The sequence below is a fragment of the Aspergillus ochraceoroseus genome (assembly GCF_002846915.1).
Source record: "Aspergillus ochraceoroseus IBT 24754 chromosome Unknown P175scaffold_11, whole genome shotgun sequence".
Lineage (NCBI taxonomy): Eukaryota > Fungi > Ascomycota > Eurotiomycetes > Eurotiales > Aspergillaceae > Aspergillus > Aspergillus ochraceoroseus.
The window spans coordinates 164,024-187,347 of record NW_024468486.1 but is presented as its reverse complement, the minus strand read 5'-3'; the positions used below and the strand labels follow the sequence as shown (position 1 = coordinate 187,347).

Genomic DNA, 23,324 nt, shown 5'->3' with positions numbered 1-23,324 from the left:
AAAAACAAGAGGAGGGTCATGACGCATAGCATAATGAATCAATCTGTCAAGTCACGCAACACCTGTGTATAGCAGCCGAGGTAAAGTAATACAAATCGAGCCCGTAAAATGTAACCAAAAGTCGCCCGCAATTGCAATGTCGTAAGGGTTAAAAACAATATCAAAACAATAAAAAAAAGGGCCGAGTTAGAGCTCCAACACGTTGATTATCGCTTCAGCAATAATATATTTGGGAAGGCGGAGGCGGGAATTGTTTTTTTTTTTTTTCGACTTCGTAGGAGAACTGGTTGACAGCAGATGGAGACAAAATTTGGCAGCCGAATATTTCGCACTCTGCGATTTTCGAGGTTGAAAGCGGGAGAGGGGACGAGAATTCGCGCTTTGTAAGGAAAACGTATGCTATATTAAAACCCTCCCAGCAATAAGAAACGAGCATGCATCATCTGGCGACACGAAAGATTACAATAACATAGGATATCGAGGGCGCACGGGAGCCAGGATGTGCGCATAGTTTCGGATATAAGTCACACCAAGAGAGAAAGGTAACAGGGAACAGGTTGTTGCTGATACAAGGCAGGGGAATGCTCATGCATTAACTTGGCCCAATGTTGAATTTTCCGCACGCTCTTTCAACCTCATAGCCTGAGACTCTAGGGATCGAGCCATAAGCTTCATTACTAGGGGTGGGTCAGATAGTGCTCATGCACGCAAAACCAGAAAGAGTCATCCACAACTTACCTGGCCACACAGCAGCCCTGTCAAGGAGACTGGCTGTGGCAAGGAGAATCTTGGCTCCATAACCTCCGTCCACTGTACTGGGAAGCCGCCGTAAAACACCCACAGAAGCCACGGTTACACCGCTCTGGCTATCCTTTTGTACTTTTTGTTCTATGCTGGCAAGAATCTCTCTGATCTTTCCCAACAGCTTGCAATCTTCGTCCTCGAGCAGCATGAGATCAACTGCTTGGACAAAATTAATTTCGTCTCGACCAAGGATACCCAAGTACGGTCCAACCCTTTCCTGAATCGCGGTAGCCCACTCTGCAAGGACCTGGGCACAATCAAACGCACACATTGCACTCTGGATCGGTAGCTCACGACAGGTAAATTCGGCGAAAGTGTTTCCTAGACGGTCAGACATGGAAATTGAATCTGCAGCGTAAAATGCGGCCTTTCGCAGTAACTTTTCGCGTTTGGACTGGCCTGGTCGATACACACCCAAAAGACTTTGCATTGGCTGTTCCTGGGTAGTAGGTGTCTTTGATATCGCAAGATCACCGACCCCAAGGTCCATCACCGAATCGCGTCGAAGATCTCTTTGAGTGAGGTCTTTTGTGATGGAAGGGTCTAGAACGTCAGATGGAATGTTGTCAACATGGTTATCCATGTCGGTTCCACGTGCCAACTGATCGGCCATGGCATTCCAATCGCGTTGCCAAAAGGCCTCCTTGCACCGTCCCAGATTCACGAACAAGCGAACATAAGCAAGATCGAGCAGAGGGATACTGTCTGCGGAAAGAGGACCTGCTCCGTAGGGATTAGGTCGCTCCAGGCTGTGAATTGGATTCCTGGCCCACGCAGTCTGCCACGCTCGTAGAGCGGGTTCAATATGAGCTTGCATGGCATCGGTCTCTTTCCATGTCCATTGTCGACCCATGTGGCGTTGTCTAGTTTCCCAAATATAATTATGTAGAGCGTAGATCAGGACCAGACAGCCAAACGTGCTTGGTTTGAGGTCGCTGCTCTTGGGGTCATCGGAGGGAATATTGCTGCCGGGTGCCGAGGCCTGCTGCTGCTGCTGCTGCTGCTGCTGCTGCTCTCGTCGACCCGCCGTTAGAAGCACGGTCAATGCAGATGAAAACGAGACCGAGTTCTTGGCGGCCACAAGGCCCCCGAATTTCTTCCAAGATTGAGGCGATTCGGTGGCCCAAAGATCCTCTTCACAGGGTAGATCAAGGCGAATCTCCGAGTTTGTTAGAGCAGGGGCGTGATTGTAGGCAGAGACTAAGAAGCAGGACACGGCAAAAATGGCGTAGAGGGTTCGTTTCCGCTCCTCGACCACCTTCCAGTCCAACCAGTCTTTGCGCTCCTTTGAACCCAAGGCTGCTTGGCTCCACTCACCAGAGTCAGGGCCTATGCCTGGAGCATCCGATCCACTGGCTAGGCTAACGGTTAGGTAGTCTTGCGGAAGATGTTGGGCGTCTATATGGCGGGTCAGCTCTGCTGCACGGGCCAGACTGACGAGAGCTGCACAGTGAGTGCTTGCGATATCAGCGGAAGTCTTATCGCCGCACGTATGGCCATAGATCACATTGAGAAGCATAGCTTGGACGAGCCAAAGAGGAGTGTTATGGACTGAATTGTCGCGCATGCTGTTGGCTCGACCGACAACGGTTGATAAATCTGCTTTTCGGCGCTCTTCGAGGTAAAGTTGGATCATCTTCTTGGCCGCGTCGAAGAGCTCCTTGGAAGCTGCGGTGTCAAATTCGTACAATGCCCCAATAGCCGCCATGGAGAGGATTAAGCAGCCGCCACCGCCGGACACGCCTGTGGAGCTCAGATTAAGATGGCCACTGGGGGTGCGTAGGTTGCTGGTGTATTCGGGTGCTTGAAAATTGAGGGTCGGAATGTGCAGGAACGGGAAATGGGGGTGAAAATAGGTGATGTAGGCGGCAATATAACGCTGCATGTCTGCGGTGCTCGGGAGTTGGCTGTTCGGGGATAACGTGGAGGAACGGGAGTAGAGATCGCGATAGTGAATCATGCCGGTGGCGGGCTGCGAGTATTTACGGTGATTGAAGCAGCCGGTCGGTTGGGCCATACTGGCTAGTAAAGCCCGTCGTGTGGAGTCCGTAAAGGTATCCGTGGAGGCTGGGGCAGGGTGAGTTCGTAGGGCACTATTCGCGAAATGCAGGTTGAGAGGATTAGGAGATTCTCCGCTTGCTGCCATAGAGGATGGAAACATACTCTGCGAGTGTCCCGCCAACATGGGCTGGCCCACTGAAGTCATGGACGGCGGAGTAGCATAGGTTTCAGCAAACGGATTCTGAGCCATTAAAGACCTGGGCGAGACGGTCTCGGGCGGAATGCCTAGATCGTTAAAAGACGGAGTGGTATAATCCGAGAACTGGGTTGGCGGCGCCGTGGTATGGGGTGGGAACGGGTTCCGCCAACCGGCCGCGGGCGTGGAGTAATGGTTCGACCCGTCCATCATAGCCTCGCTGATTCCACTCTGGCTGCCGGTACTCATGGCGGAGGGGGAGGACTCATCAATTGCCGATTCATTGTTCTTACCCATTGGCATGGATGGGTCGAACCGATGCATCCAGTCGAAGCTGAAATCGTCTTCCATCATTGCATCCGTAGTCGGCGGCATGTGGTGAGCACCACCGTGGGTGTATGGGGACGAGGGTGAGTCGTTCCCGTAGCCTTGCGGGGAGCCGCCAAAGTGAAGCTGAGCTGGATTAATGGTACTGCCATGGCCCATGAACATTTCGGGGATGTTGAGATCGAAGCTGCTATATACCGGAGCAGTCCGAAGGCTGCCCGTGAGGTCCATGGGTAAGCCAGCCGTTTCCAATTTGGTCAGTCCGTTGACGGGAGTTGGATGAGTTAGGGGGAAGCCTCGATAATCCAGATTCGAACCCACCGACGCAGAGCCAAGACTGGGGTGGTAAGCATGGCCCGAGTGACCTGGTGGACCCGCGGCGGCTGGGGGGGTGGTATTGACCAGGCCCAGCGAGGCGGCGTCGATGTGACTGATGGTATTCGCGCGGGGGCGCATGGTACTGGAGTTGCTGACTATCGAATTCTTGCGCACACGATTTGTTGTGGCTCCCGCGGCGCCCGTGCTCTCTCTCCTGGCATTTCTTGGGCGGGATGACGGGGTAGTTGTCATGTGCAGTTTTTGTTGGTGCCTGAGAAGCAGGTCTCGTCGAGCGAAACAGCGCGCGCAGTCTGGACACTCGAAGGGCTTCTCTTTTGTGTGGGAGCGCTCGTGCCGCTTGAGATGCTCGAGTCGGGCGAAGGAGCGACCGCAAGTGGTACACCCGTGTGGCCGTGGCTTGTCTGTCTTCGGGGGCGGGATGGTATTCGGATTGGGATCTTTTTTCGAAGAGTCGTCCTTGACCGATGCTGCTCCCATTAGGAATCAACAACGTCCGCCGCCGCCGCCGCCGCTGCCGCCAGAACGTGGAACTTACCTGTCATATCCCCGGGGACCTCTGAGATACTGGTGAGGTCCTCCATTTTGGGGCTGGTGCCCGGATCTTGACCCACCATTGTATCCACTAACATCCTCCGACGGTCTATGGACGATTGGGAGGCAGGTTTTGGATGCAGGATTTCAGTGACAGCCGCCACCAAAGTACCGGAAGTGAAAAGCGGAAGGCAGTTAGTAAAGCTTCCACATTTGACGGGTGACTATTGATTATTAGGGACAGATCAATCTGGTGAGGAAAGAAATGGAATATCAGAAGAAGAAAAACAGACGAGCTCTTGCGATAAGCAGAGGGTTGAGGGAATAATACTCACGGAAAGAGAGATCACTGGGGATCGTGAGCAGGTGGGAGGTGGCGAAGTGGTTCCTGAGGTCTCACCTCGTAAGTCAGCGGGAAGGGGGTAGGTAGTTAAGGTTTCCTCAGACCCAGGGGAAAACCGATGGAGGCGACCAACTTCCAGATGGACAGAGAGAGAGAACAAAAAGGAGCATGAACAAGAGGGGGAGAGAGAGAGAGAGAGAGAGAGAGAGAGAGACAGAGAGAGAGAGAAGGTCGGGAATATAGGATGAGAGAGGTTCAATGGATCAGCCCGGAGATAACCGAGTGAGAGGTGAGCGTATAGGAAGAGAAAGTAATAGTGACTACGGAGTACTTACGGAGTACGGAGTACTACCTAGTAGGTACCTAGGTCCTAGGTCCTAGGTCCTACCGTCCTAGGTAGGTACCTCATGCCTAAGTACTGTTTTACCTCCAGTACTACTACTCCGTACCCCGGTGACTTGTCGCGGGATAAACCCATGCAGAACACTACCCAATCATAACGTTGCAGGTGGGGAGTGGAGTCGAAGCAGGGGCCATGACTGGGTCAGAGCTAAGGAGGGGCCCCACAGGGTGCAGTCACGGGGGGAAGACACCGGCCTTGTGCTATCTCGGAACAGCCAATCAGAGGCAACTCGGGAACTCAATCCTGGTGGTTTTACGACCTTTACAGCCACGCACGTTGTTCCAAATCTCCACGCAGTTGTACCTGGGTCCTTAGGTACCTCCCTAGGTACCTCTTTTCTTTGACTCCTTTGTCGGATCAATGGCTTACATTTCCGTGGCTTGCTCGAAGTTCTAGAAACGAGGGATATCGACCCGTTGCAGTGGCTGAGCATCATGTCGGATTCCGAATGCTTCACTCTCCAGTGGGGACGTACTGTTGATCCGGGGTGGCCTGGAATTGACCTCGACCTTGCACGGTCCTCACCACCGATCATCATCAAGCTCCCGGAGGACTACTGTCCGAATCTTTCAATCTAGTCGGGGGAATCCCTCCGTCTGAGAAAGGCAGACTTTCATAATTGGTGTGATTTGTTAGGATCATCCCTCCCTCATTCACCACGGTGCAGAATTAGCCAAATTAGCGGCCGCCACTGGCAGCGTCCGAGAGACCGACTAGGAGAGAGAGAGAGCTTTACCAGTGACTTGTGTTGGTTGTATTTACACTGTATCAGTGTATCTCCATGAATAGAATTGATCTTCAAGGCTATTATTAGTACGGGAGAGTAAATTTCCTATCCGGACACTCAGATATAACCAACGCACTGGGCCTCCTGCCACCTCGCATCCAGCTCGAAAGGCACTCAAAAATTGGTCCCTGCAGCCGCAGGCGGTGGTTGGTGGGTGGGTGGGTGGGTGTATCATCTTCTACCCAGGTGATATCACGGATTGACTAGGATGATGCGTACGGTAGGAGAGAGAGTGAAAGTCCTCTGTAACACTTGTGAAAAACGGGCCGAGTTGGATTGGATAGCGAACAAGCACTAATGCACACTTCAGCTGTCGACATACATTAGTCGTATTGATCCCATCATGCGGGTTTCTGTAAAAAGTCTCCGTGCTCTGGTAGACATCGCATATGCAGGCGTCTTCCTTTCCGTATGACAACTGCTTACTCTACCTAGGTAGAGACTACCCAGGTAGCTTGGTGAACTCCTATCAGGATCTCTAGACATGACGACGATCGTTGAAACCGGAACCAGAATTTGAAGGATAATGAATGCACATCCGGATATCCAGTACCCGAGTAAGGATAGCACGCACAGCTCACCAGTTAGTTCACCCGGGTCGTACTCGGGATATTAACTGATTGCATGATCGAATTTCATCCTTTCCCCCTAAGCAGAACAGGTTACTGATCTACCCTTGCTTAATATAAGAAAAGAAAAGTCCCGTACTTTATACACCATGTCCTAGGACATCAGTTGGGCGATATTGAGTTTAGATAGGAATCAGTTCGATGAGAAAAGACCTGGTAGGATCTGATAAAGCAATTGAAGTCTATACCTCCGTCCTATTATCACCTACCACATCTTCTCCCACCACCGCCGGGGCCCAGTGCATCCGGGCCAATTCCTCCCGTCGTCGTTCCGCAACCCCGCCGGCTTCCCAGACCTGACACTCGGCATCGACCTCGGCTTTGCCCGAGTGGATGTCGGCCGTAGCCGGATCGGCAAAGGACGTTTTCCGGAATCCCTTCCAGAAGACAAACAGGACCACCCAGAGGGCGATGCCGAAATACGAGGTGACGAAGCCCTGCGTGCTCCAGGGCGAGAAGACCGTGAAGCCATTGAACAGGACCACGAGCGAGCCGATCACCAGAGCGACGTAGGCCGCGTACGGCATCAGGGGCGCTGCCCACGGGAGGAAGGTCTGGCGGTCGATGCCCTGGGCCTTGAGCGCGCGGTGCCAGCCCACGAAGACGATGAGCATGTTGGTGTACGTCAGGATAAAGGCGCAGGTGGTGAGATCGACGAACCAGTAGAAGACCGTGACGGAGGACGTGGAGGCCACCAGGAAGGTGACGCAGGAGACCAGTGACACGGCGAGCACGCAGTAGATCGGGACGCCGGACGCCGTGCATTTCAGGAGAACCCGCGGCGCTTGGCCGTCCCTTGCCAGGGAGTAAAGCGTGCGGCTGGAGCTGTACAAGTACGCGTTCCCGCAGGACCAGCCCGAGAGGAGAATGAGCACGTTGATCAGGTCTGGCAGGCCCTGGATGCCGAGGTTCTGGATGCCAATGACCCAGGGGGAGGCCGCCGAGCCCTCGGATCCGTTGTTGAGGGCTTCCAGCAGACGGGGGTCCTGGGGGTCACAGATGATTCCGACGGCGAGGGATCCGATCACGTAGAAGGCGATGATCCGGTAGAAGATCATCTTGACCACGCGCGGGATGGTGAATCTGGGATTCTGGATCTCCCCGGCCGCCAGCGCAGGGAGATCGGGCCCGGCCACGGAAAACCCGGCATAGATCACCACGTTCAGCCAACCCAAGAACCGACCCAGATCGCCGTCGGTATAGAATTCATACATCACGCCACGTTTCCAGTGGCGGAAGCCGTATCGGTCATGGTTGGGGTTGCCGCCCAGCATGGTAACGAAGGTAATGAGGATGAGGCCGATCAGGAGCAGCACCTTGGTCGAGGCCATGATGAACTCGCTTTCCCCGTACCATTTGACCCCGACCAGATTGATGGCGGTGCAAACGACCATTGCCATGGTGACCCAGACGGCGGGATTCACGCTCGTCGTCCAGTATTGCATCACGGTTGCGACGGCCGAGTACTCGACACAGACCAGCATCAGTCCGCCATAGAAATACAACCAACCCCTGGAAGATGATACATTAGTCTAGTCAACTTGTCCCAAGAAGCACCGCAGCCAGAAGAAACGTACATCGCAAATCCAAACGCCGGGTCAACGTATCGAGCCGCAAGCTCGAAGATAGACCCTCGAATCGGCAGGTAGGCACACATCTCGCCTACACACAGGTTGCACGGCCAAATGAACAACAGTCCGTAGAAGAGGTACCCTAGTATAAGGGACAACGGACCCGAAGACTGCAGGTAAGAACCGATTCCAACAAAGAGACCCGTCCCGATACTCCCGCCAATTGCCATCAACTGCACATGTCGGGGGGAGAGCCCTCGTTTGGTCTGGCCATAGGGTGAGATTATGCCCACCTCGCTCGGGACGGAACTATCATTGATCGAGGGTGCCTTTTTCTCCATGTTTGTGATTGACTTTTAAGATCGAATACCTACGCTGTAAGATCTGAGCCCCAATTTATACGCATGCATGAAGCCCTTTCCTCCCTACACACTTCCCAAACCCCAATAGATGGCGACAGATATTAAGGGGGGGGGTGCGCGCGATAAGAACGTCCGTCGTTACTCGACCAGCAATGCGTCTTACCAGAAAAGGGAGGAGATCGCGGTGCTCAGACGGCCAAATGATAGCTTATCGAAGTGCCGAGGGAGCACCTGGAGAAGTTTAGATCTCGCGACGGCGGGTGAACGCCGGATGGGGAGAGATTATCTCTCCGTCCTTGTGGTACATATCACCAGCTACGCAGATTCCCCACATGTTTTCTTCTTCCCCTCTCGGGAAATAGTTACCACTAATAGTTAGAGAGGTTATTTATGGTGTAGATAGAGGAGTAGCTCCGAGAACGTTTTTTTGTTGCTGGCAAGATTCGCTGTATAAGCACTGGGCTCCCAGAGGCTGTAGAAGTACAGATTGCGGTAAGGAATGCTAGGAAACCATTCTCATGACATGGAACTGTGAGAAAGCCCGTAAATTTCAATCCCCGGTCTCACAATTCCTTTCCCCAGCAAGGCTTGCTTGCTTCTCTGCAGGGTCTAGGTCTCTAGCCCTGCTGCAGCGGATCCAAACATACCAGGGTAAATCCCACCCGGAGACCGGCTCCATCTGCAACGTAGCAAGTCAAAACTGTCCAGAGAGTGCACTGGTGCCAGGTTCGGTCAGGACCATGCATGGGGCGTGCTTCTTGCCGGGGTTGAATGGACTGGCGTGTTCAGACATGCTTGCTGGGTGTGAAGGTGAGCTGATTTCTGCAGAGCCGGTCGGGCCATACATATCCGAGGATGAGCTCTTGTGAGCTGTTTTCCACAAAAGGCGAAACTTGACGAGAGTCGTTGCATGCATGCATCCTGGTATTGATTATATCCGGAGAGTACTTTGGAGATAGTCTAGTGCGTTGGGTTGGTATCTCCTTCTATGCTTTAAGAACAATGGGGAGAGAGGACTTTACATGTACACTAACAAAACCATTCATATCCATACAATTCAAGAGATATAGATAGATAGATAGATAGATATATATCCGTGTGGGCGCTACTGCCCCGTCCCCCGTTGGATGCGCACTATTGACAAAGATCGTAGAATAGACTGGGAAGCCTGCTTCCACTCCCGCAACCACACGCCCACAAACCGTACAATCTCCTGATGCAAGTCGATAATCTCTTTCGGTGGCCTTTCGCCCCCCGCCCATTCGTCCCGGGACAGTCCATTCTGATCCCAGTGATGCACGGCGCCCTGGATCCCATCCCACACATGCTCGACCGGAATGTCAACGAGAATGAACGGCTCCGAGTCAGTCGACGGACGCGGCGGCGCACCTTGATAGTGCGGCGTTGCGTCGCGCCAGGGATCGGCGGCACCCCCGATAATCGCAGCACGAGGGTATGAGAAGTCGAGCCCGCCATACCTGTTGATCCGCTCCACCTTGGGCGGCGTGTGGATTGCGAACTCCGTGCCACAGAACGCCGACGTATACTCGAGGTCGATGAGCCGCGAGATCAACGGCCGGATGTGCGGCGGGACTGTCGAGCCGGGCATGAAATACCCCCATTCCGTGCAGACTTGGTAGCCCCAGCTGGTGTCCGAGGACTTGGGGAGGGTGGAGTTGCCGCGATCGGTGGTTTCGGTGTCGTCGTCGTCGTCGTCGTCGCGGGTGCTGCTAGACAGGCCTAGGAATCCAATGTCGTTGATGATAGCCGCGATGAGACTCGGGTCGGACGCATTGTAGCCCGCAATGTCGATGAGGTTGGGCACGAGCGCCGTCGCGTTGTTGTCGAGAGGGTACAGTGGTTCCGGGGAGGTGATGTTGTCACAGTAGCTGCGGAAATCGCCCGATCCGACGGCAGGATCCCAGTTACGGCTCTGGAAGAGACCTAATGGGCTGGAGAGCGCAGAGACAAAGTCCTGCTTGTCCACCGGAGGGGTGACTCCAAAGGCGGCTTGCAGTTGGGCATGCAGCGTTTTGTTGTGCGGGTGGTCGATGAGAATGCGATCGACGATGGCGGTAATGGTCTGAATCGTGTCGATGCAATCCGCAGGGCCGAAATTTCGGATAGGCTCATAGTACGTCCAGTAGTCAATGATAGCCGCTGTGACTCCAGAAGAAGACACTGCGCCCCAGAAGACTTCTGGGTAAAGCTTGCGGAGGAAGGCCGTCATGGCACCGGCGTACGACCCCCCATATGCAATCCATGGAGTTGCTGGGGCCGTCAGGTCGTGGTCTTCCAGTCCTGGGAAGACGACGTGAGACGCGAAATAAGCATAATCAGCCAGAGCTTGCTCGGTTGAGAGAAACCGTAAGCTGCTGGGGGTCACCTCCGCGGCCGGATAGCTCTCGCCATAGTATCGGTGCTCGAGGATTACCCCGACACCATGATAAGTGGCTGCGAGCTGGGTCACGATTCCTTGAGAAAGGAACGGAAACCGATCCTCGCCATTGGTCTCGCCTGCTGCGATCACAAAGACCGGTCCTCCAGGCCGGTAGTGGGTTGTATCAAACCAGTAGCGCAGGTTGAAAAAATCATCGGAATGCGGTTCGTATCGAGACTCATTATGAAAGTGGTCAATTGGGACAGAGAAGTTGTGTGCGGGATATATAACGTCCTGGGCCTGGGACAGACATGCAAAGGCACCCAGAACGAGCCAGAGAAGCAGACGCATTGTGACACTGGTTCTCATACACCCTCCAAGGGCTCAGTTGAGGAAGAAAAGAGTCGGAGAGGAAAAGACGGCCGAAATTCGTCAGCAATCGCGCGATGATCGGCAAGCCACTTTGCTTACGGAGTACGTCCGGAGTAGTGCAGGCTGTTATGTAGTCGGTTTAAGGATCCGCACTGGAGGATCATCCCTTGCAAGATAGCATTGCGAAATCTGCAAGAGGAGCTATTCATTTGGCTGACGTGGGATCTGAGTTGACAATCGAGGAGGAGACGGATGCAAAATCAGATTAGGGCATACATACTGGTCAAGCAGAACAACATCACGCCCGTCTCGCTTCGGATTGTACAGTGTACGAGCTGAAGAATTACTCTGTAGCTTTATAGTGGTTCCATAAAGAATTTATATCAATGTATAACTAACCTTGCGTCTGGAATGGTGCTTTATCGGCAAGGGACGGCGACTGGTCGAGGACGGTCCCAGACTACGAGGAGACCAGCTGCATTCTTCGCATCGCCCAAGTTTGTCTGTTCGTGTTACAGTATATTCTATCAACGGTCCTCTTCCACCGGTGACCTGTCACTAGAGATTTGCTTTTTCTCTGCGGTCGATATCACCTGCGGGGATCCGTGGCTGCAGAGGTTCGGTTCATTTTAGGGCATGGTGGACCGAGCTCAGAGATTTGAAACTGGAGCTTCGCCTTCCCCTATCCTGCTCCGTTCATTGCTTGGGTCTGGGTATTGGCGGGACATGGATTCTCTTGATCTAATTGAGGTGAAAGGAGACAGCAGCTAAATCAACAAGATGAAGCCTTAAAGTCGCTATACGATGACCCGTGGCAACGAGGCGACATTGAAAGTCAAGTACAAGACACCAAAGTGTAGTATGTGTCCTTCCTAATATATACAGTATGATGCCTAAAATGTATCTATGGCTAGGCTTGTAGTCTCTGGAAAGGCGACTCACGATGATGGGTCAAGGGCGAGGCTTTCGTGCGCGAACACGGCGCAGTAAGATGGGTTCTGACCAATTTTACAGTATATCACACTGTCCTCTATGTGATATAAGTTTCAACATAGGAAGGTAAGGGTATATATCCCAATATCGAGACAGTTGCAGTGGAAACATCGTTCTTCACCCGGCCTAATATCGTAAACCAGAACGTCAGATGGCTACAAAGATATTGGCCTTGTTTGCATACGGAATAGAGTACGGGCATTTATTTTATTTTATTTTTAATATTATAAAGGGCCGGTTTCCCTCACAAGCCATTCTCAGGTTATACAAACTTCTAGCCTCGGTTTCTGTCGGGGAATCTCAGCGCAGGGTGCGCTACGATACCTTCAGTCCCGGATTGAAGGATTCACCTGAGATTCAAGTTCTGGATCCGATTGATCTCCTTTCTCTATTAACACCGAGCCAGAATGAGTTTCAACCGCCCAGTTGGGAATGAGGACTATACTCAGTCCACGGTGGTGATTATAGGCGCAGGGATATCGGGTGAGCATGCGTCCTGGGTTGTCTCCTTACGAGGGATAGAGGTTCGGCACTAATGGAATAGGTATGTGTATGGCCATTGAGCTTCTCCGGCATCAGTGTCGCAATTTTGTGATCCTGGAGAAAGGAAGTGCGGTGGGCGGGACCTGGAATGATAACAGGTATCCCGGGTGTGCTTGTGATGGTACGCCCGCACGCGTTATCTTGCTTTGTATTCTGTTCTGGGCAAGGAGGGGGGTTAATGGGAGTAGTTTGGAGTGCTCTGTATAGTTTCTCCTTTGAGCAGCGAACCACCTGGACGCGGGAATACCCTGGTCAAGAAGAAATCCTGGACTATCTGAAGGGTGTCGCGGGAAAGTATGGTCTGTACTCGCATATCCGGTTCAACTCGACGGTCAACGAGGCGCGATGGGATGAAGACGCTCATCAGTGGAAGATCCAAGTTGGAGTATCTGGCGTCACGGATAGCCAGTTCCAAGACTCGTACGAGCTCTCTGCCAATATACTTATTTCGGCCGTTGGACAGCTCAATGTGCCTAGCTGGCCCTCTATTCCCGGGATGGATGACTTCAAGGGGAAGAGCATGCATTCTGCCCGTTGGGATTGGACATATGATTTCAGGGGAAAGCGAGTGGCGGTGATTGGAAATGGTATCCCATTCTTTTCCTTTTGGCATGTTGTTTTATCGCATAGTAGATGATGCTGACTTCTCAGGTGCGACTGCTGTCCAGATCGTCCCCGAAGTCGCCAAAAGAGCAGCCCAAGTATCGGTATACCAACGCACAGCTCAATGGATCGTTCCCCGGATGGACACATCAGTACACCCCGTGCAGCAGTTCCTCTTGTCAGCGGTGCCACCGCTGCGTTGGTGTAAACGTGCGCTCATGATGAACGTGCGCGAACAGTCGCACGACCCGATCGCCAATCCAGACTCTGCCCTGACCAAGTACTTGCGCCAGTTGGCGATCTGGGGTATGAAGAAGGGACTCCCAGATAAACCAGAGCTGTTGGATGCTCTGACGCCGAGCTATCCCCCTGGTTGTCGACGGATCCTTACCTCGGACGACTACTATCCCACGCTGAACAAGGAGCACGTCAGGCTGGAAACGCGACCGGTCCAGCGTATTACTGCGCTCGGCATTGAGACGGCCGATGGCGAAATGAACGAAGTCGACCTGATTGTCTATGCGACTGGATTCCGCACAGTCGAGTTCCTGTATCCGATGAACATCTCCGGAGCGCGCGGTCGAACCCTGTCGGAGATTTGGGATGGTGGTGCTACGGCTTACTATGGGATGACAGTAGAGGATATGCCTAATTTTGGCATGTTATTCGGACCCAACACAAACCTTGGTACGTTATTGTTTCCTTCTTTCATTCCCCAGAATTTGCGGTGCTCGTGGCTGTGGCAGGGTTTCATCATCGCTAACTCGAAAAAAAAAAAGGGCACAACTCGATTATCTTGATGATTGAGGCCCAGAGCCGCTACCTGGCTACTTTATGGGGGCCAATCATTCGGGCTAAAGCTCAGGGAGCATCCATTACACTTCAACCACGAGGAGATACGGTGCGGGCGTTCAACCACAAGCTCCAGGCACGGCTGGCCAAGAGCAGCTTTGCGAACCCGACATGCAGCAGTTGGTACAAGACCGCCGATGGCCGGATCATCAATAACTGGCCGGGCACAGTGGTCGAATACCAAAAGCTCCTGTCTCGGGTGGAGTGGACAGATTACCAGGTGGGAGGGGACTCGACGGGAGAGTATATCGGGCGCCACGAGAGTACGAGGATTGGACGCATTGAAGAAGAGTGGCCCATTCGGAAATCGTCGATGTCCCTGGCGGGGATGGCAGTGGCTCTGGTTGTGGGGGGGTATTATTATGTCCAAGGGGTTCGAGCTCGACGGCGTTGAGTTTCACATTTTTTGTAATAACATAACCATAACTACGGGGCAGATGAAGAGACATTGCTCCTTTATATCCGTTTCTTTGGGCAAGGCCGAATACGAGAGAAACCATGGGCTTCTGGGCATTTTGGGGTAGGATTGTAGAGGGAAAGGCGATATATATAGGTATGGGTCTGACAGATCTAGCCAGTTATTTACTTCTCCTACGACTAGTGGGTGGCGCGGTTTCATTCTGATGATATTGCGCTTCCACAAACCTGACTTGTCTTACTCCTATTTGGGGAGGCCAAAGAGTGTAATCATCTTGATCAAGTGTTGGAATGAAGGCAGCAATTGAGCACTTCACTTGAAAAATCAAGTGGTTTTCTTTAGTTCCTTGTCCAGAGGGCAAATACTGAATTCAATCACTTCGATTCGAATTCTCTTTAGGGCTCAGAGAAGAAGAAAAAAAAAAAAAAAAAAAAAAAAAAAAAAGGGTTTCTGACCTTAAAATTCTATCAGCCAATCATATCATGACCCAGGTTTCCCCACCGTCCAGATGCTTTGTCATCCCTGCTCTGATTGGCCAATAATTCACCGCAGGGTTCGAACGACCCACAATATTCCCAAAGAGGAAGGTGGTCACCTGTTGCCCAATTTCCCTCTTTGTCTTTATACAAACCTGAGGCACCCCGTTGGCTCTCCTGATAATCCTGATCATTCAGTAAGTACGGAGTAGTATGGAGTATAAATTATGCCAGGACTGTATAACGGTAAATCATTGTTCAAGTCGGCTGAGGGCCCGCGTTCCGGTACCTATGCATGGAGTTGCACCGTACAGCGTACTCCGTACTCTAACAAACGGTTTCTATATGTGGCTTCGAGTCCCTGGATCTTCAAAAGGGTCCATCGGCGGAAATTTTACTATTCACCCGTAGAAAGGGTTCGTCGCTAGCCCGAGTCCAGCAGGTATAGCCTCCTCTGTCTAGTGGAGTGAATGAGGGCATCTCCAAACTCAGACTGAGGAGGCTGTTCGTTACATATTACTCGGCGTTTCTCCCCTGTCTCACTGTTTGACCTATCTGAATGATCTTGAATCCACTCCTCTCAATTCCCGTTCGATTCTTTCTTCCTTTCCTTCTACTCTTCTCTCCGTCCCTCATCCTGGCCTGTTGTCTTCAGCTGTCGCGTTCCATGTGGCAGGCCCATTGCTAATCCGCACATGGCTTTCCTCCACAATTCCACACAGGTGGTCTCGCGTTATATTGCGGCGACCTGGGACCGTGTGCGTTCATCACCGGGGGAGTTTTTTGATGCCTTTTGGGACTGGACGCGCCGGTTCTTCTTCACACTTACCTTCTTTGCTCTGTTCGGCGCCAAAGCCCTCCATCTCTATGCCCATGTGCACTCTCTGCCTCCTCAGAAATTCTTCCTCTGGGGGATCACCTTTTTTACACAGGATGTGGCCCTTACCTTACTTACTCGCATCTCCACCCAGAAATTTGCGACCCGATGGATGGACGCCATTGGAGCTATAGTCGTGATCCCGTTTAGGTACGTCGCCCCGACGGACATTAGCGCTCATATCTCCTGGTTTTGTTTTTTTAGTCTTCGCAAAATCTAACCCGGCCGACTAGTCTCCTTATGTCTGGAATGACTTCTGCCAATATCTCTTTCTATGTCGTAGCCGGAGCCGAAATCAACTGGCGGCAGGCGAGAACCTTCCATCGGGATGCCGCCGCCATCCGGACGCTGTTAACCGGCTTGACCGGGTTTTTAATCGTTGAAGCCATTCTCTCTGCGCTTGCGTGGATTGTCGCTCCCTACGTGCACCGTCTTGTTGGGGGCATTTTCGATGTCCTTGCGGAGCCCTTTAAATCCGTCTTCCATCGCCCCCGGCCTTTCATCCAGCATATTCGTATCCGCAACCAACCTCTTCAGGATCCCGAGGTGTATGAACAGATTGCCTGGGATGATTACGCGGATTATACGAGTGATGATGATGACGAGGAGTCGGTGTATCCTTTGGAGACTACAGAAAACGCTCCCGAACTCCGAAAGCGCATTCCTTTGACGAGACGCTTGGTTGTCTGGCTACCGATGCTATTCTTGGTTATCCTCCGTTCTGCCCGCCCCTCTTATCCGTCGTACATGTTCCTCTCTGAAACACTACCGGTGGCCCCATTCATGGGGAAACACCCCTTGACACTGGGAGAACAAGCTGGGAATCCGGCGGATTATGCATGGCTGGAAGGGCGGACCTCGCTTGCGATGCCGCCGGCCTGGGACTGGATGCCCTCAACCGGGCTTCCGGGGTTTGAAGATTGGGATACCTCCAATAGAGATCGCACTCACTACAGCCCCGCCCAGGACCCTCTGCATATGTCAAATCTCCACGAACCAGTCTTGGATTCTTTGCGGGAGGTTCTGGCCAAGGGAGATATCAACATCAAGCATGTCATGGTGTTGAAATTGGAGAGCACACGAGGGGACGTCTTCCCATTGCGAAACGGGTCATTCCTGTGGAATAAGATTGTCGATTCGTTTGCAGGCGACGAAATGCCTGAGTCTGCCGGGAGAACTGTGGCAAACCTGACCCGCACCGCGGAGTACTTGACTGGATTCGACTCGGGATTCGACCAGTACCGCGTGGGCGAGAGGAAGGCATACGGCGGTATTAGCGCTAGCAACGCTTTCACAACGGGTACCTACACCCTGAAGAGCTTGGTGGGAACCATCTGTGGTGTCAGCCCCCTAGTTGCCGACTTTAATCGCGAGTACGAACATCATATCTACCAGCCTTGCATGCCGCATGTCCTCCATGCGCTGAGCCAGCAACGGGACATCACAAACAAGACGGACGACTATCGCACATGGCCGTGGCACTCGGTGTGGATGCAATCCGTGACCGACACTTACGATAACCAGGACAAACTCACCCCTAGGCTGGGATACCACGACATCTGGACCAAGGAGAGAATCGAAGATCCGAGCGCGAAGCACTACCCGTTGACCTACAAGGAGGTCAACTACTACGGCTACCCTGACACAGAGCTCCGCGACTATATTCGCGACGCGATTGACGTTGCTAAGCGCAACAACACCCGTCTCTTCCTGACCCATTTAACTGGCACAACGCATCATCCATGGGGGATGCCCAACAATACGTATGAAAAGATCATGGCTGCCTCTTTTAAGGGCCAAAATGGCGACCTGAACCGATATCTGAACACTATCGGGTTCGCAGATCGGTGGCTAGCGCAGATTTTGGAGATTCTGCAGGAAAAGGGAATTGCGGACGAAACGCTACTTGTCCTAGCAGGCGACCAGTAAGTTCACCTACCTATGCTGCAGAAAATAGGTCAGAGGCTAACCCTCATAGTGGCATCTCCCTTCCTAATGACGGCGGAGTAACCCCTTACAACAACCCGCATATCGGCAGTTTCCATGTCCCCATCGTCTTCGCCCACCCGGGTCTTCCAGCAATCGAAGTCCAGGATCCGGTCATATCGTTGCAAATAGTCCCAACGATTTTGGACCTCCTCATTGAATCATCTTCCCTAGGGCCCGACGGCACTCGAGTGGCGACAGATATCCGCGCCCTCTATGAAGGCCAGTCGATGATCCGTCCGCTGTCCCAGCCGGTCAAAGAGATGGAAGACTGGCAATTCAGCGTCATGAATACGGGCGCATCATGGCTGGCCGTCCGGTCGGCAGCTCAGCCCACATACCGGATTGTTATCCCTCTGATAGACGACGTGGAGTGGCGCTTTTCCGATATTGGGCAGGATCCCTTGGAAAAAGACCCGATCACCAGTTTCAACTTCAACGACATGGCTGCCGCGTTGTGGGAGAGGTATGGAGATGAAAGGAATGGCAATAACACCGACAAGGCAGACCGCAGGTCAGAACAGCAGGACCAGGACTTTGTTTTCGCTCCCCACCCTCCTCCCCCTGGTCCTCCACGCCATCATGCTCCCCCGCCTCCTATTTCATTGGTGCCTGGTCGTACACACCATGGCGAGAGCCACAAGTGGGAGCCGGAGGCCGTTCGTTTCGTGCGGGATGCTGCCCATATCGCGGAATGGTGGATCCAAGACAACTGGCGCCGATACGGTTATCTCAACAAGCACAAAGAGTGACTGGATCAAACCCGAGGAGAAACAGCATTGAGCAGTATTCCCTGATCAATACCTATCCTCGCAGCCAGAACGCATGGGTTACTCTGCGCGACTCGGCCCGCTCGCCCTTCCCCGTATACTGTGATCAGCGTCCTAGCCAGGGAATAGGCGAGAATCAGACGCCATTTCCCGGGTTGCTGGCTTCAGGGAAGCTTGATTCGCTGCAGATATCTATCTATCTATCTATCTTTTTTTTTTTTTTTTTTTTTTTTTTCTTTTCATGCGGAGCGGTCGTTTGGCCGCGCTCAAATCGATACCCTACATTTGCATCTTACCTGATAGATTCCGATATTTGTCCATATTGAGCATACATGGTAGCGTAGCGAGCTTTGTGTTTATCTATGTACTTTATATATAATGAAAACATCTTGAACAGACCTGTATACTGAGTTCTGCCCACGAGCGACAGTCTGTAACCGTAATCAATAATATAGCATCCCCGAGTTGCGTCAGATATAAATGAAAGATGGATCCTGGATCGACGCCGAGGATGGACTGATGATGGTCCCGATCAACCGGTCCTACGCCGTCGCTGAATCTGCCTTGTATAACAGCAGCTTGGATAGTATCACATTCGCCACGGAGCTAATTAAATTGACACTGGCACGGCGCTCGCAATCCTGCAAAAGGTGTGTTCGGCTCGTTTGTCTTCCCCCTGGGCCAATATCCCACGTCCCCCCGGCACTGAATATCCTTGCCATACAGGAATGCCCAGAATTCTTGCGCCAACTGGGAGCCGTTATGCGCGAGACGAAACGGCTCTTGTCGTCTTCTCGGCATCCTGCCCTTAATTTCTCCCAGTCGCGAACCTGTGCCGGGGTTGGGATCCATCCGTCATGGAACTTCCCCCGACGCGCTGTCTCACCATCAACCCGAGGTTCACCGGGTCCGTCTTGCTATATAACTCTCTGTCTGGCTCAGGCTGTCTGCTTTCGTTCTCCTCCCATCGTCACGGAGTGTTTGTCCGGGTGGTGACTCGCTTTCTTGATCGCCATGAATCTCTTTACACGCCGATTAGCGGCTGCGGTTGCGGGCAGTGTCCGTATGTATATATCCCTTTCCCCTATCACCCGAAAGGGGACCTACTACTAACCGGCTCGGTAGTGCTACAGACATGTCTGGCCCAGTCCAGTCCGCCGACCCTCTACACGGACTCTGACACCGGCATCACGTTTGATACGTGGACCGTGGCCGCGAGTAGCTCTGCCGCGGGCCTAACCTTTGGCATGGCCCTCCCGGGAGATGCTCTGACTACTGATGCAACCGAGTTCATCGGGTACCTGGTACGGTTTGTTTTCTTTTCTTTTCTATTCTATTCTATTCTATTCTTCGATACTCGATGTCCCTGCGCGCAGCGTTCTGACAACGCAGCGCGACAGTCTTGCAACTCGGCCAACGGCAAAGGAACAGGCTGGTGTGGTCTATCCATGGGCGGATCCATGACCAGCAAATTACTGCTGATGGCTTATCCATCGGGCGACCGGGTGTTGACCTCCTTCCGCTTCAGCTCTGGATATGTCATGCCGGACCTCTATACGGGTAACGCCACAGTCACGCAGATCTCGTCCAGCATCAACGCAACCGGCTTCACGCTGCTCTTCCGTTGCCAGAACTGTCTTGCCTGGGACCAGGGCGGTACGACTGGCAGTGTCTCAACGAGTGCTGGCCAGCTGGTCCTGGGCTGGGCACAGGCTAAGAAGAGTCCCACGAACGGTGCTTGCCCTGGCGATTTGTCTCTTGTGCAACATGAGGCCCAGAGCATCTGGGCTGCGAAGTTTGATAAGAACGCCGCCAGTTCTTCGTATGAGGCTTGGACGAAGCTGGCCACTACTGTTGTTACGGGTGATTGCGATGGTAGTCCCGGTGGTGGCGGTAACGGCACTGAGCCTGTTGGCACGCCAGTCCCTGATGGTGCGGTATACGATTATATTGTTGTTGGTAGCGGCCCCGGTGGAATGGTTATGGCGGACCGGCTGAGTGAAGCCGGGCACAAGGTGCTGCTGATCGAGAAAGGACCTCCGTCCCTGGGTATTTGGGGGGGCACTATGAAGCCCGCCTGGCTGGAGGGCACCGAGTTGACGCGGTTCGATGTGCCTGGTCTTTGCAACCAGATCTGGGTCGATTCTGACGGCATCGCATGCCCGGATCATGACCAGATGTCGGGATGTCTGTTGGGAGGAGGAACAGCGATCAATTCTGGGTTATGGTGGAGCGTAAGGCCTCCTCCCTGATACCTAAAGCAATAACTAGGAAAAGAACACTAAACCCAAACAGCCCTACTCTAAGGACTTTGACGAGAATTTCCCCGACGGCTGGAAATACAACGATATGAAAAAGGCCATCAGTAAGGTCTTCTCTCGTATCCCGGGTACAATCCATCCGTCTATGGATGGTTTCATCTACCTCCAGGAAGGACCAAGCGTGATCATGAACGGTCTTCTCGCGGCGGGATGGAAAATGACCTCTTTTGATGACTCCCCTGAGGAGAAATACCGCAGCATAGGCTACTCGCCTTACATGTTCTCTAATGGCCAACGCAACGGTCCCCTGGCTACTTACTTGGTCACTGCCCATGAGCGCAGCAACATGGACATGTGGTTGAATACCACCGTCCGTCGTGTGATCCGGGACGGGAGCAGGATCACAGGGGTCGAGGTCGAGCCCTTCCTCGACGGTGGATCCCAGGGCGTGGTTAATATTACTGCCTCAAGTGGGCGCGTTATTCTTTCTGCCGGTGCCTTTGGATCGCCCAAGATTTTGTTCCGAAGTATGTCTTGTATACCCTAGGAGAACCCCTTCAAGTGTTGCTAATGGTTACAGGTGGAATCGGACCCAAGGACCAGCTGACTGTTGTGAAGAATTCCGCCTTGGATGGTGACACTATGATCAACGAGTCGCAGTGGATTGAGCTGCCTGTTGGCAAGAACCTGATGGATCATCCGAATGTAAGAGTTCCTGCTTATATACGACGCACAACAGAGCTGACGTGAAAAGACCGAGGTGGTGGTGCAACATCCGGACATTATCCCCTATGACTTCTACGGGGCCTGGGAGAACCCGATTGAGGGAGACAAGGAGAGATATCTCAGTATGTTTCTTCTTTTCGCACGTTTCAACGAGTGTCTCTAATATGCATAGCCAACCGGACCGGACCTTTAGCCCAGGCCGCTCCTAACGTCAACCCAATGTGTGCTCCCCTCCCAGTGCGATGACAAGATATGCTAAGAAAATTAGTTTCTTCGATCAAGTCACCGGCCCAGACGGCATTACCCGACAGCTCGAATGGCAGGCCCGCGTGGAGGGCAGTCACAATATCCCGGATGGCCGTAGGTCTCCTTATTTTCTTGGGACAAAACCCGAATCGCTAACCGGATCCAAGACACAATCACAATGACCCAATATGTGGGACGCGGCCAAACCTCGCGAGGCCGGATGACAATCAACGCGCAGCTCAATACTGTCGTCTCGACACTTCCCTGGCTGACGGATCAGAACGACGTGGATGCCGCCATTCAGGGCATTGAACGCCTGCAGGCATCTCTGAAGAACGTGACAGACTTGACATGGGCGTTCCCGACAGCTAACGTCTCGATCCCGGACTTTGTGAATAGTTTGCCGTCTACAGGACGGGGATCCAATCATTGGATGGGTATGCGCTCACTACCTGCAATCCGGCCTTAGAAGACAAAACAACGAATGCTAACGGATATAATACCAGGGTCTTGCAAAATGGGCCCTGACGATGGCCGAGATGGCGGCTCTGCGGTCGTGGATCTCAACCTGAAGGTATACGGAACTGATAATCTGTTTGTCGTGGACGCAAGCATCTTCCCGGGAATGATTAGTGCGAATCCCTCGGCGTATATCACCTCTGTAGCGGAGAGGGCGGCGGAAAGAATTCTGGGTTTGTAGGCTGGGTGAGAGGTAGTTCGTTGTATATCTATAGCGCTTGAGTTCTTTGTACAGCTGCGGCTTTGGTTCTTGACTATTGCATGTGTAGAACGGATGGCATGGTCGGTACATTAAATAATATACGAAAGTCTCCCAAGACCCGTGTGATCCATAAGGTTTATTGTGGTGTCCAAGTTCCTGAGTTCTCAAATCCAAAGGAGTCGCTACAACCACGGAGAACTGTGACTTCCGTGACTTGAGGCTTCAAAAACCTCGCGATCTGTCTTCTGTGCGTCTTTCCTTTTCCCTTTACCCTCGTATCACTCCATCAACCATCGCCCAAGAAAAGACAGAAAATGTCTGCGTCGACTCACAGCGAACCCTTGTCAGGGACTTTCTCCGAGCTCACGAAACATGACATCAGGAGAAGACACGAGTTCTGCTTTGCCTGTGGTAGCAGCGTGGTACACGGAGCTCACGTTATTGAACAGAGTGATGCATCAGTAGGTGGCAAGTCGAGAGTATTTATCCCTTATAACTATTTTATTCATAGTTTCTATAGGTACCGTTACTTGTCCAGCGTGGTCTCATTGATTTTGATCTACGGGGGATTGAGAATGGCATTCTCTATCCCTATCCACCAGTCATTATCTGGTCTATATCCTTTCCATTTCACAACATGGTACTCAGTAAAAGGAGTATGTTTGTGACTGAATCTTCAAGCTTATACATACTCTGATTCCTTCATGTTCTCCATGTAATTACAGGGTACCACAAGTATATTAACTTCAATACTTAAACAATATAAAACATAAGAAATATAACTACCGGCAGCACTTGTTAGTAGTG

The 23,324-nt window shown here is 52.5% G+C and overlaps 5 protein-coding genes across 5 annotated transcripts; 2 read left to right on the top strand and 3 right to left on the bottom strand.

Annotated features, from left to right (window-relative positions):
- Positions 1 to 585: 585 nt before the first annotated feature.
- On the bottom strand, positions 586 to 4,296 carry amdX (putative C2H2 transcription factor (AmdX); the record flags this gene model as incomplete). The annotated part of the gene is made up of 3 exons (XM_040894335.1): positions 586 to 677; positions 739 to 4,137; positions 4,203 to 4,296. The coding sequence occupies 3 exons, from the start codon at positions 4,294 to 4,296 to the stop codon at positions 586 to 588; spliced, it is 3,585 nt and encodes a 1,194-aa protein (XP_040748602.1).
- A 2,197-nt stretch (positions 4,297 to 6,493) lies between these two features.
- Positions 6,494 to 8,731, bottom strand: P175DRAFT_0519269 (putative proline permease; the record flags this gene model as incomplete). The annotated part of the gene is made up of 3 exons (XM_040899094.1): positions 7,938 to 8,731; positions 6,585 to 7,872; positions 6,494 to 6,523 (listed from the first exon to the last, which is right to left on the bottom strand). Exons 1-3 carry the CDS (start codon positions 8,270 to 8,272, stop codon positions 6,494 to 6,496), a joined length of 1,653 nt encoding a protein of 550 aa, XP_040748601.1. The 5' UTR covers positions 8,273 to 8,731.
- A 583-nt stretch (positions 8,732 to 9,314) lies between these two features.
- Positions 9,315 to 11,044, bottom strand: P175DRAFT_0504962 (putative extracelular serine carboxypeptidase; the record flags this gene model as incomplete). The annotated part of the gene is made up of 1 exon (XM_040897990.1): positions 9,315 to 11,044. A coding segment is annotated over one exon (1,646 nt), but the record flags the coding sequence as incomplete, so codon positions are not given.
- Positions 11,045 to 12,236: 1,192 nt separating this feature from the next.
- P175DRAFT_0519268 (uncharacterized protein) lies at positions 12,237 to 18,545 on the top strand (the record flags this gene model as incomplete). The annotated part of the gene is made up of 8 exons (XM_040899093.1): positions 12,237 to 12,521; positions 12,583 to 12,702; positions 12,770 to 13,168; positions 13,233 to 13,871; positions 13,964 to 14,345; positions 15,607 to 15,957; positions 16,041 to 17,732; positions 17,765 to 18,545. Exons 1-8 carry the CDS (start codon positions 12,446 to 12,448, stop codon positions 18,543 to 18,545), a joined length of 4,440 nt encoding a protein of 1,479 aa, XP_040748599.1. The 5' UTR covers positions 12,237 to 12,445.
- A 1,032-nt stretch (positions 18,546 to 19,577) lies between these two features.
- On the top strand, positions 19,578 to 22,584 carry P175DRAFT_0519267 (cellobiose dehydrogenase; the record flags this gene model as incomplete). Its single annotated transcript, XM_040899092.1, has 10 exons — positions 19,578 to 19,622; positions 19,712 to 19,867; positions 19,964 to 20,797; positions 20,859 to 21,351; positions 21,405 to 21,529; positions 21,579 to 21,672; positions 21,723 to 21,771; positions 21,819 to 21,910; positions 21,964 to 22,233; positions 22,303 to 22,584. The coding sequence occupies 10 exons, from the start codon at positions 19,578 to 19,580 to the stop codon at positions 22,494 to 22,496; spliced, it is 2,352 nt and encodes a 783-aa protein (XP_040748598.1). The 3' UTR covers positions 22,497 to 22,584.
- Positions 22,585 to 23,324: the final 740 nt, after the last annotated feature.